Here is a 13,523-nt window from a genome sequence, read left to right as displayed (position 1 = left end):
TGTTAACATCACAAAAAGAAAATGTGTCAGGGAAATTGTAGGACATTGCTGCCATCAAACAGTAGCGTTTGATTGTAGGGTATTTTCAAGTGACGAATTGATGATCATTACGAGGCCTGGGGGAAGTCTACGAACTAAACCTAACATTTAAATGTGACATACTTCTTGACGGAAACACATTTCGAGAATCTCAGAGAAACAATCAAGTCATGCCCTGCCATTTTTTATTGATTTTATTTTTTTTTTTCCTGATGGCAATGGCAGCCGATCTCATTGAGCTGAGGCCTTGAAGCAATACCGGGCCAATCTGTCTCCTGGATGCTGATTGTGGCGATAAAATAGGCTGTAAGAGAGAAGGCTGCATTTGGCTTAGCGGGAGTGTTGGGGTGGGAGGGTGTGATGTGGTGGTGGGGGTTGGGGGGGGGTATACGCAGCACATAGACAATTCTAGTGATGAAGGTAAGCATACACGAGGATTAGCGGTTAGCGATAGCGCTGCTCTCCGTGCCCGATCCCACAGCTGCATCGCACCGCCAGTGTCAGAAGTAATGCCATTTTGCTTTGTTTGTGTGTGTGTGTGTTTGTGTGTCTGTGTCGTGAGCGCAGTAAGAGGTGCCAGAGAGATGTTGGGGTTTAAACAGATAGGGTGGTGGGGGGTCGACATCTGGACAGCTGGTTTGTCATCCACCTGACTAATATATCCTCATTCTGTCATTTTTTTCTTCTGAAAACTTGAGATTCTTCCAGTCAAGTCACCACACTCCGCCCAATATAAAACAATATTTTTTCCAATGGGGCACGGATCATTTTCCTCCACAAATTCTGCCTAGCAACAAGTGGCTACCCAAATGCCACTTATAATTGACTGTTTTTGAGGCCATTTCAAGACCCGTCTTTCTCTTGTAGTGAGCGACATCATAGATCATTTTACACTTGAAACTATGTGAGATCCAGGATGCACATGTCTGCGAAAAAAATGAGTCCTAGCCGTGGAACTACAACATATGAGTCCCTGCAATTTACGTATCATCATTGAATACAGATTGCTCTCTCGCAATAAATTCTTTCTGCCTGTCACGATATCAATTTTTTAAGCACGATATAGTTTCCTAAAAACTAGCACGATAACTGATAGTATCGATGTTTTTTTTTTTATGCCATATTAGAGCATAATAATTGAAGGACATAATTTTTAAGAACAATAAATTTTGAATTCTAAACAATATTCACAATTGGCCTTGTAATATAGAAAAATAAATAAAATATCTTAGCTATATAAAACAATAGAAATAAAACAGGCTCAGGCTCTGTTCACAAAAACTGCAATTCAATAAATAGTTAACATTTGGCACAGAGGTTTAGAGTCATTAACCCAGTAAAGAACCCCCAAAAAATGACACACCATAGAGAAAAGTGGTTTTAAAAACCCTACTGAATTTGAATAAATACAAAAAAAAATCGACATGTATGTGCAAGTAAAATAAGGCCGGCCCTTGAGTTGCAGGACTGTGAGCCCATCACCTTTCAATCAAATATGGTTCACTGTAGTCTACTACTGACTGAATATTGATAATGTGTGCCGCTGTGGTTATGGTTAATAAACAGTTAACTTTCCCGTGTGTGTGTGTTATGCGGGGAACACGCATAACACACTGACGTTTTAAACGATTTTGCCGTGGGTGAGCGAGCTGTTTAGCTCCTTAGCTCGCTAGCTCTTGGGCTAGCGAATGGAATAAACATTTCACTTTCCTTTAAGTGTCCCTGTTGTGTGCAGCTATGAGTATTGGATGGCGCTGACGCCGTTCCACCTGCAACTCTGCAACAATGAGAGTAGACTAGAACTACGGATTGCCATAATAATTGATTAATCAATTACGGTAATTGATCCTTAAAGGAGGCGGCACGGTGGGGTACCGGTTAGCACATCTGCCTCACAGTTCTGAGGATCCGTGTTTAAATCCGGCCTCGCCCGTGTGGAGTTTGCATGTTCTCCCCGTGCCGAGGTGGCTTTTCTCCGGGTACTCCGGTTTCCTCCCACATTCCAAAAACATGACTGGTAGCTTAATTTTATATATCATCGCTGTCGGGCGGAATCTTCGCATCTCCAAAATGACTACATTTCACGGGAGAAGAAAACAAAACACCATCTTGCTTGAGTTTCCAAACACTGCTTTGTTCCAGTTGGTATTATACCTTATATCGCTCTCATATACCAATGCATACTCACATCAAAACAACAGCACCCCAAAATTATGTTCAATCGCAAATTGATTGTCATTGATTAAAATACTAGAGTACGGCTCACTATTTTCACCCATTATTGTTTAAAAAATATAGGCGTCAATTACGCAACATGGCTTGGTTCTGCAGAACAAGGAAGTAGGCTAAAAAAAAAAAGAGAGAGAGTTTTACAGACGTTTTGAGCGTTCAACAGGATTCATATATTTGTTGTCAAGCTATTTTCACCACTTTGGTTAATAAAAAATAAAAATAACAGACGAAGTTATTAAGTTAGTATTGACTTGTGAAGCAACCAAGAACACATACTATCCATCCATCCATTTTCTACACCGCTTATCCTCACAAGGGTCGCAGGCGTGCTGGAGCCTATCCCAGTTATCTTCGAGCAAGGGGGAGTGGGGGGGGGGGGGGTATACCCTGAAGGCAGGGCACATAGAAACAAACAACCATTCGCACTCACATTCACACCTACGCACAATTTAGAGTCTGAATACATATTATCCATCCATTTTCTGAACCGCTTCTCCTCACAAGGGTCGCAGGCGTGCTGGAGCCTATCCCAGCTATCATCGGGCAGGAGGCGGGCTAGACCCTGAACTGGTTGCCAGCCAATTGCAGGGCACACATAAACAAACAACCATTCACACTCACATTCACACCTACGGGCAATTTGGAGCCGTCAATCAACCTACCATGCATGTTTTTGGGATGTGGGAGAAAACCGGAGTGCCCGGAGAAAACCCACGCAGGCACGGTGAGAGCATGCAAACTCCACACAGGCGGGGCCAGGGGATTGAACCCCGGACCTCAGAACTGTGAGGCAGACGGTCTAACCAGTCGTCCACCGTGCCGCCTGAACACATACTAATAAAAGGAAAAATATTGAAACAATTAATTCATTTATTGATTCATTTTTCTCATAGTCGAATAAAAAAATTTGAATCTCTATCCATTATTTCAACAACATCCAGGCCAATTTAAGGTCGGTTGGCGTGGCTCGTTTCTAGAGATTCTAGCTCCAGCATCTATTGCTATGTGCTTATTACTGTGAAAGTACTTCATAAATGTTGTTGCTGTGCATCCCTTTCTTCTTTTACTTTTCATCTGCTCATTCAGAAACAACATGATATCAGTATGACACATTTGCAGCATTGTATATGTTTTCGTCCCTCGTATAATGGCTTAGGCGGGGCTATGAAAGCACATTTGGCAATAAGAAAGAATAATGTCATTTTTCTGGTATGTAGCCTTCTTAAGTGGTTTGTGCCTCTCAATGTTTTTTTTTTTTTTTTTTCAGTGAAAAACATCACTGCGTATGAGATTTCATTCTTGCTATGGATTGTCAAGCGCGTGTGCCTGTTTGTGTAGCTATGCGTGTAATATGAACACCAGACCAGCAAACTTAAGTGGGTCAGGCATCTCTATTTGATGAGAGAGTTGATGCCGGTCTCTTCGTAGCTCTCACTGCTCTCTGTCTCTCTTGCTCTTCAACTTGGAGCCAATGCCTGCTTTACATAGCATCCTTTCACAAAGCACTGCTTTTATTAGTGTTTGTGGATGGCAGGTGCTTGGTGCTTGTTATAGCTTTTGAATCGCAAAGCTTAAAAGACGCTCAAACAAAAACTGTGATTTCACAAAAACCATCGTGTGTTGTTCATTGTAATTAAATGGCAGTCCTCAAAGGACAAAAGTGTCCCTTGTTCATACGAGGCTGATGCCAGTACCTGAAAAGTACTATGTGGTTTTCTTCACTTATCTCATATGACATCTCTTGGTTCCACCAGCCCCATTAAGGATGTCACCTTCCGCCATGAAATAAATGAATGACGTAGTCTGGACTTGCATGAGAAATAACTTTGAGACTCTTTTAACAGCATTTTCTCTTCTTTTCCAACTCCGCTATGCCTTTGGCTGGGTGACAAATGGATATGGAGTCAGCTCAATTCCGCTGAACTTAAGTGGCAAATATGCATCATATTAATTAGCTCTAAAGATTAACTCTAAGTAGGAATGTGCAATAAATAGCGGACTGCTCAGCCAAAAACCTTGACTGAAGTTAGGACTATTAGCATATTGTACAAAGCCTTTTCTTTAACTTTCAATTTGAAGTCAGAGCAAGAACTAAAGTGAACACGAGGACAAGCAGAACTTCTTGTGCACATTATTTGCACCCTAAGAAGGAATTCCGAATGACGTTGTACTCAAACAAACTAGGATGTCCTCATATCAATTACCCATCTGATTTTCCTCATGAGGGTCTTGGGTGAACTGGGGCCTATCCCACGCGGCAAACATGGTACAGCATGTTTGCGCAGTGGGTCACATGCTCGCATGGCAGTTACGAATAATATGATACTTTTTCTGCGTCCGAAACAATTCTTGTGATGTTTAAAACATGACCTGATTTCAATGTGATGGGTAAAATAGGCCATGTTCACATGAACACAGGGAATTTTAAAATAGGGGCCAGACTGTTCTATGCATTTTTGCCTTTTGTCCACAAAGTGTAAAGTGTTTAAAGTCACTGTCGATGGGGATTTTTTGGAAATGTCTCCCCTTCATACAATGCTAGGTCTCCATGATCTCATTTTTAAAGATGACCTTCTTTTGCAAAAGCAGAGCGTGTCCAATGATATTGTCTTCCATGAGCTACTATCATCTCATTTTGCGCAATGGCAGTCATATGAGTATGCTGTATGTATAATCCAAATGTTTAATATAATTAGAGAATGTCTAGCATATGTACACATACATGTACAGCTAATACAGTAGAAAGAGACGCCAGAATGTGCAATCAAAGTGGTTATCAGTTTTACTTCTGATTGATGTCTAACTTATTATACTATTTTTTCATATTTGAAAAATGATTCAAATCCCTGGCAATAATGAGGAAATCGTTTGCACAAGTGTTAAGGATTTGGTTAAATTATATTCTATATTATTTTGCCGCTATCTTGGTGTCCTTTCCAGCTAAATGGTAACCATAAAAACGTACAAAAATGACCACCTCATAACGACGCCAAAATAGGAACGATATTGTGTTGAACAAATGCACTTGTAGGCTCTAAAGTGAATCGCTGAATGCATGAACACTCGGAAAACCCTCTTCTTTGAAAGTATCTTACGCAAACTTTCAGTTGCGCAAGACGTTCCTTTCTACATCGTGGCTGTGCATCTCAACTTTAACTTGTACAAACATCACAATAAATGAAAACATAGCGAAGCATTTAGGGAAGAAGGATGTGCAGTGGCGCTGCTTTCACCGAGGCGCCCTCAACTGTAAATGCTTCAGTCCACAGAGCGGATCATGAGCTAAAGAGCGGGGAGGAGAATATGAAGAGGCCGCAGATCGTGATCAATGAGTTGGCGGAGCGGCGGAGTGAGAAGGAAAACGAGGATGGGACACCTCCTTGATGACAAGCGGGAGCCTGGCACAAATTAGAAAAAAGAACACGAGAGCAGCGCGCTCGGATCATTGATGCCACTTTTTGACTGGCATCGTCCCTCATTTTGAGAAATGTCATCCGATGACTGCCTCCCTGTGAATCATTTTTTAATGGGGGGAATAAAGGTGTGTATGTGACCGTGTGTGTAGTCAGAAAGGCTGTGTGACAATTTTTATTTTTGCCACCAGATGAACTCATGTGGTGAGACTAATGAAGAGCGGTGAGGGAAAGAGGGCGGCACTTTAATTGGTCTGCCTCAGTCTTCACTCTTCTTCTCTGTTGGAGAAGGGAAGAGGAGAAAAGGAGGAGGTCTAACGACTGAATAATACTTCAGAATTTGATGCAGGGTTACCTACAGTCCGGTTTTGTTGTTTTAAACCTTCTCATTTGGAATTCAAAGGCAAGCTAGTTTGGATATGAGGCAAAATATGAACTTCAACGAATGCCCAAAATAATATTTGTTGTCCTAATATCCTATATGAATTAGCATCAATTAGCATCAAATCAAACCTGTTCACCGGACATAAGAGTAATTTCCTAACTGCTTCTTGTTAGGCTTTTTATCACTTTGTAAGTCTTCTAAAAAGGGCCAGCCCAAACAAGGGGGGGGGGGGGGGGGAGATACAAACTAAGAAATAAGCAGACTCACATTTTTGCTAAGTTCTGCAGTGGTTATAGCTTCAGACACCCTTGAGACAATATTACAAAAATGAGACGCATGATCTGGGACTTTTTCAAAACTTTAAAGGATGTTTTATTCTTGTGATGTTCAATAGTGTGTTGCAAATTTTGTGTTGAAATGTTTAAAAAAAATAAATTGGATTTTATTGTGAGTATCCTTGTTACTATACTAATATTATTTTGAATTAAGAACAAATACAATGTAGTTGAAGTTCTTTTCTCAGCTATGATTAAACTGCGTTTACTGATTTTTTAGGTTTTTGATGTGGTATCGTTTCGTTTTGGTTTTACTGGTATGGAGGTACAATACATTTTGCAGGTATTATATGGAAGTCATAATTCTGGTATCGAGACAACACTAGTAGTTAACCAATTTTTACACATGTATTTCCACAAGTAAGCTACAATGTAAGTGCATAAAACATTTATGGTGGTAATAGTCTGAGCCTGGAAAGCTTCTATAGTTAAATCCGAAAATGCGAACATATCGGAGGTTGACCGGCATCCGAGAATGGATCGTGTTCGACCGTTAAGATTCCACTGTGCTCAATAAATTAAGAAATGTGAAAGAATTACACCACACAGTACAGTATGATCACCATCGTCACCTTGTTCAACCTTCATCACCAATTTACGTGAGAAGAGAGGTTGCTTCTCATCACCATATTCCAATTCCTCCACCTCCCCTCCGCTTCCTCATTTTCCCTCAGCATTTTGTCTCTGTGAAATGAGGAAGTTTGCTCCGAGCTCTTCCCCCGAGGCACCACTCACCCTCCCTTCCTCCTTCCTTTCTTCCCTCTTCCCCTCTGTGATTTGCTGCTATACTGAAGGAGCAAATGTGGCAGCCTTGTGTGAGCGTTTGTGGTTGAACGGCTCTGTCATTTTGTGCCGCTGTCGGTACGTCCCTTGACCTACCCCTCTGCGCCTCTCTGTCGTTGTGTTTCACCACCAGTTCATCCTCATGTATATTTATGCAACAAAGCTGCGGAGTCAGGCTGACTTCAAATGAAAATTCATACTAAAGGGAGCGCGGCTGCTCAATTTGTAAATTATGTGTGTGTGTGTGTGTGTGTGTGTGTGTGTGTGTCAGAGAATAATCTTTTATCCTTTTTGAGGGGGGATACAAGCATCATTTTCATATTCAAGCGTGGAATCCCCTCTCCACTTCACCGCCCAGCATGTGTTTTTTGTTTTGTTTTGTTTTTTTCCAGCTGCCACATGCTTCACATCTCCTCCCCACATCTCAGCCGTGGACAGGTGGGATCTTTTTTTTGTCAGGCATTGATGGAAAGTGGTATTCTATTCTAAGTGTCATAGATTGAAACATGCCTGTACTATATATGCACAAACACTGAAATGTTTCTCAGCCCTAACACACACACCACTCTGATAACCTGTTCGTGGTCACAGTGGGAGAACACGAGAACCGGAAAGACACCACACGCAATGCGAATTAAAGAAAAGGCAAAAATTATAGAAATGTTTTCCCAATTGTTAAAGGGAACGTATAATGGGAAATGGACTTTTTAATTGTTTGTATACAAGCAACATTCATTCCCGGTCTGGACGTGGAGAGGGGCACATCCTCTCTGAAGGGAGTCTCTGAGTATTCAGAATTATCCAATAAAACCTCAAAGAGTTTTCTAGTAGTACTACTCATAGTAGTAGTAGTACTAGAAGTATTAGAGTAGCTGTTCACTTCTTCAATGCCCAAACTCTGACCCGGTTGTAACAGTAACAAAAGCCGTACTTGGCATTTGCCTAAGCCGCAAATGCCCCAGAACCAAAGTGTAGCAAATGGACATGAAGTTTGCTGAAATGCTCAACCCTTTGTTTAGCATACATTTACCAAGACACCCGGGAACTGCTTGGAATTGCGGAAAATAATGCATAACGTGTCTCTTTGAATTCAACTTCAAGAATGTGGGCAAAAGGTTTCCGAGAATTTGTGTATATTCAGATCAGAGCCGATATTCAATGGCTTTGTCCTTTGCACCTGAGAAAACCCACGCAAGCATGGGGAAGACGTGCAAACTGACTGTGAGGTAGATGCACCACCTTGCCGCTTGCATAAGAATAATTTCATAAAATAGAGTAAAGGGGGAATTCCTTTTACACTGAAGACAGAGATGTCAGGTGTCATTTCATGAGGTCATGACCATGTACAGTTGAGGGTTTAGTGCCTTGCTCAAGCTTCTGACAGCGCCCGAAGGACCAAAGCCCAAGTTCTTACCTCGTGAGTTTCTGCTGCCCTGCACGATCTTGTTCCCTGTTTGTTATGAACACCACACTCTAACTGAGGAACGTTGAGTAAAGGTCAACATTGTCAACATTTACTTGTTGCACATCCAATTTATTTTCCCAAAATGTCTTTCAAAATTAGTAAATACTGAGGTTATTTGTTTCAGTATACTGGGGTTCAAACCCTCGGCCCCGCCTGGGTGGAGTTTGCATGTTCTCCCCGTGCCTGCGTTGGTTTTCTCCTCCCACATCCCAAAAATAAGCATGGTAGGTTGGTTGAAGACTCTAAATTGCCCGTAGGTCTGAACGTGAGTGCGAATGGTTGTTTGTTTGTATGTGCCCTGCGATTGGCTGGCGACCGGTTCAGAGTGTACCCCGCCTCTTGCCCGAAGATAGCTGAGATAGCCTCCAGCAGCCCGCAACCCTAGTGAGCATAAGCCGCAAAGAAAATGGATGGAAGGATGGGTAAAAAAAATACATACAACCTAAAAATATTCTATAAATATGATGAAGATGCAAAGTTCGCGAAACACAAAGGCTGAGGTGCCACATTCCCGGTTGTACATCTTATTGAGATGTAAGCATTATTCACAAAGGCGTTAAGAAAAATGACAATTTAAAATAGCCATTGTATTAAACTAATGTAACTTACTTAATCCACTCATTGTGGCTCTGAACCAAAACAGAAGCAGTTGTTACTGATCAGTGTCTGAGCGTTTCACAAGGTTTTAGGGCTGAAATCGTGTTTCGGCACAACACCTGAAGAAAGGACTATGAAAACTATTGAGCTCAAAACTCCTGGTAATTTTGACAAAATTCCAGCAAATGTGTGTAAATGGTGTCAATTTCCACATGATTAGGCGCCTTTGCGTTGTGTGGCCACTCAAACGAGCGTGTGCGTTGCAACAATAGCTGCCTTGAGAGGTTGACTCTCCTTTGGTTTGCCTAAGAGGAGGAACGTGGGAAAAGAGGAATAGGAGCCATTCATCTCTTCACTTGCTCATTCACTCGCTCACTCTCACCCCTCCCCAAACCCCCTTTCACTCAGTATCTTTGTCCCTGTAAATGGCCTCTAAACCTCCATTTAATATAATTACTCTCTCGCTGTACCCTAACACATACGCTTCTTCACACTGCAGGTACACAAACACACAGCGCAATATATGACCCCGCGATTATTTTGCTGAGGTTTTCAGATTTCCAGGGCAACAGCTTCATATTTCTTATGTTTGCCTGCACTGCGCAGCCATTAGTTACTATTTGGTAGCAGAATGATTCATTCACCCGTCACCACCGCCGAAATACCTTCACATCCTTGACGTTCATACGGGTGCCTTCCTTTCCCACAAAAATGTCATCGATATCCACCAGGATATGCCGGTCCAGACCCAAAGTCAGCTTCCTGTCAGTGAGGTAAGAGATGGCGTCCACTAAGATGAGTCTGTGGAGCCAATAGTTCAGTCCCTGGCCAAAGAAGACCCTCCTCACCCCGTCATAGAACCCCATGTCCTGCACTACAGTGGCCTGGAGACCCAGGCTGAAGCCCGGCCCTGGATTGTCACCGCTGCCCACCCCTGCTCCATCCTTGGCCCGGGCATGCAGCACAGCTTGGTAGGTGGAGTGATTGGAGGAAAACGAAGTCCAGTCCTCACCGGGTAAGGGCCCTCGGTCCGTGCCGGGCTTGGTTAGGTGGAGGATGGGAGAGCTGGACACCACGCAGCAGTCCCAAAGGGCCCGATTGGTCCTGAGCACGAGCGGGAAGTTTCTGAGCTTGAGCAGAGGTGGCGAGGTCTCGGTGGAGCGGTAGAAGCCGATGATGCCCACCCTGAACTCGGTGCAGTACTGATGTAGCAGCTGTCTGTTCCATGTGTCTGCGTGTGCATACTTGAGGAGATTCTCATAAATGATGAGTGAATATCGTCCGCGGCCCTTGTCCGTCAAAGGCGGGAGGTCACCCTTCCCTGACGCTATTTCCATGCGGAACTTGAAGTGCGCTGACTCCAATATAGCCACAATGTCCTGACCCAGCTGAGAGTACTGGGACTCCACAAGCACCAGCACCGCCGAGTCAGTGTGGACATGCGTGTGAGGCGGATTAGGAGGGTACGGGTACGGGAGTTGGCGATACGGGGACATGGAGAGGAGCTGGGAGCAGGCGGGCTCTGAGGATTGTCCTATTTGCATGGAAGGGGTGGAGTTGGAGAAGAGGAAGTAGGCAGAGAGGAGCAAGGAGAGGAGACAGCAGGAGGCCAGCAGGAGGAGCAGCCGCCGTAAGTGGCGGCGGAATCGCACGGCCGCCGTCATGGCAAAACGAGCGCTTCCACGAGTCTGGGGGTGGGAGAGCAAAGCCACTCAGGGGTGCATCATGTGACCATGGCAGGTGGAGACGGGGGCGGTGCTGGAGGTCGCGGCACACACATCATCAGTGAAAGGGGGGGGGGGCCTTCACATGGACAGATAGCAGAGATCGATCCCTGCGGAAAGGATAGAGGAGTGAATAGCAAGTTTGAAGGCTACGCATTTGCTACCCGCGTGCTTGTGTGTGCCGCCGCTGGCGGTGGTGGAACGTAACAAAGATTTTTCAGTTTTCTGGACAGTTTTTTTCTGATGTTATTATTATTATTTTTTTTTTTACTTTTACTCCCTTTATTTATATATTGATTCATTTAACCTGGCCTTGTCCAGGTAGGGCAATTGAAAACAGATTCTCATTTGCAATACTGACCTGGCTTCGGACAGCAGAGTAAAACAAAGCAAGATAAAAGCAAAGACAAATAAGTACAGTAAAAAACAAACCATTCAAAATATATATGCAATATATATATATTGTGTATATATATATATACACAATTACATCATACGTTACATTACATCACAGCATATGATGAACGAAAGGTTGGCGACAGGCTGAAAACAGGTGCAGCGATGATTTTCAGAATCCGTCCCTAACTTTTTAAACGATGATATTGCGATGAATGACGGGAGTTTTATTACTTTCTGTACTTTCTACTCCTTACTTTGTCAAAATAGACTCATTCCTTTTTTTAAATCTCTGCGGATGACAACATCACAGTAGAGATCTCGATTGAGTAATTGATTGATTGACTGTCTTTTTTCTTTTTTTTTACCCAGGTATTTGTACTTCTACTTAAAGTACAGAGGTTGAGTACTTTTTCCACCGCTTACCAACATGGCGGCACAGCTGGTATATATGACTGAAAACAACTTGCACCCTGAGGGCTTACCCAACTCACACACGTACACGCACAAAAACACGCGCACGTGACATCCCAGCAAAAACACAAAACTCAATAAACAACAGCTGTCGCGTGTTAATATGTGGGGAGGTGGACGGGAGCGCAACTAATCAGTCCCATAAAGCTCTGCAGAGATTCCCTCTAATTGCACCAAACTCGGTGCACTTATGTCCTATTTCTGAACCTAATCATCTAAAGTACCACAAAATTAGAGTTGGACTCCTTTCGCCAGGAGCGCTAATCTGAGGGTCTAGCTCATGAGAGTACAGAGGAAATGGCGAGTGGAGAGAACATTTGAGAAAGGGAGAAAAGAGAGAAAAAGAGAGGGGGAACAAAATGGAGTGAGTTATAGAAAGAGACAAAAAGGATTAGCATCTTAATGTATGTGCCGGGAGCCAGAGAGAAGAAAAGATCCCCCTGCATATTTTTCTCTCCCCTTTCTCGCCATTCTTCTTCACCCTTTCTCCCACTTCAAATTGAATAGCATTTTCCCTGACACTTGTCTTCTTGTTCCTCGTCATTAGATGAGATGACACAATTCACAGAGGAGATATCTTAGTCTAGACTGTCGGGAGACAATAACTCCTCTTTCTTTAACATCAACTAACAAACTTGTCTTGGTTATCAAATTGGCCCATACACGAGGAAACGAATCTTACGCTCGACTGAGTCCTCACCAAAATCAAAAGAGGAAAAGTTGCAATTAAAAGTGAATCATTTCTCAATATCGATTCAAATTTTCAAGCAAAACAATCTGATAGGAGTAACCTGTTACTCTGCCGGTGTAGTGCCATTGGCTGCCACACGAGGGCACTGAAATTAGAACAAAAAGCTCATATGAAAGTTATTATTAAACTCATATCCGTGTACAGTGATGGGAAAAAAATTACGATTTTATTGCTTTAAATAAAACTGTATTAAGCTTTAAGTTTTTCTTTTCTTTTTTTTTGGTCTAATATGATAACCAACGTTCTGGGCTTTTCTTTTGTTGTTAAACCACATGTATTTTCATTATATTTCATATTTTTAAACAACGTGTTCCAATTCAGTGCGAGACATTTCATGCAAACCTGGCACCCAAAGTTGCTAATAGTGATAAAATGAAAATAAAAGTCATCTACGTCTACGCTGTTACAGATGCGGTAAAACAAGAGCGCAACAATGCTGACTAAACATTACAGAGCAACGAGGCTCAAATGGCGAAAAGAACACAAACAAAACAGCAGGTGAATGCACCCCCGTCCACCGGTTCGCCCGCTTACCTCTCGCCGAGGTTGAGGCGCTGCTGCGCGGGGAGGAGATATGACGGAGGACCGGTGAGCGTGATGGTGTTCCGTGTGGGTCCGGTGCTACTCTGGTCTTGCACCTCCCCCGTGTGTTTTGGATGCTCAAGCCCTGTGCCATCTCTCTCTCTCTCTCTCTCTCTCTCTCTCTCTCTCTCTCTCTCTCTCTCTCTCCACCCTCAACTAGAACAGCAGGGGCAGCCACCCGGAATGATGCGCTCTCCTCCCCCTTTTCTCATCCCTCTCCATTTATGCCACTCTCTCTCCCCCCCCACCCCCATCCTCCCCCACACGCTGCTTCTTCTTCGCTGCCGCCAAGTTGCTTTTATCTCAGCTTGTAAGGCTGGAGATTGGCAGCGAGCACCGGCAGCAGG

The 13,523-nt window shown here is 43.3% G+C and overlaps 1 protein-coding gene across 1 annotated transcript in view; it reads right to left on the bottom strand.

Annotated features, from left to right (window-relative positions):
* Positions 1–13,258, bottom strand: part of ndst3 (N-deacetylase/N-sulfotransferase (heparan glucosaminyl) 3) — a 57,498-nt gene extending 44,240 nt beyond the window's left edge. The window contains exons 1-2 of the mRNA XM_061678919.1: positions 13,129–13,258; positions 9,915–11,083 (exon numbers count right to left, since the gene is read on the bottom strand). Coding sequence (XP_061534903.1) covers positions 9,915–10,913 — 999 coding nt within the window. The 5' untranslated portion in view covers positions 10,914–11,083; positions 13,129–13,258. The remainder of the gene's footprint in view (positions 1–9,914; positions 11,084–13,128) is intronic.
* Between the last annotated feature and the right edge of the window lie 265 nt (positions 13,259–13,523).

This window comes from Phycodurus eques, chromosome 6 (assembly GCF_024500275.1).
Source record: "Phycodurus eques isolate BA_2022a chromosome 6, UOR_Pequ_1.1, whole genome shotgun sequence".
Taxonomy (NCBI): Eukaryota; Metazoa; Chordata; class Actinopteri; order Syngnathiformes; family Syngnathidae; genus Phycodurus; species Phycodurus eques.
The sequence above is the reverse complement of the archived record's forward strand: the minus strand, read 5'-3'. Positions and strand labels throughout refer to the sequence as shown.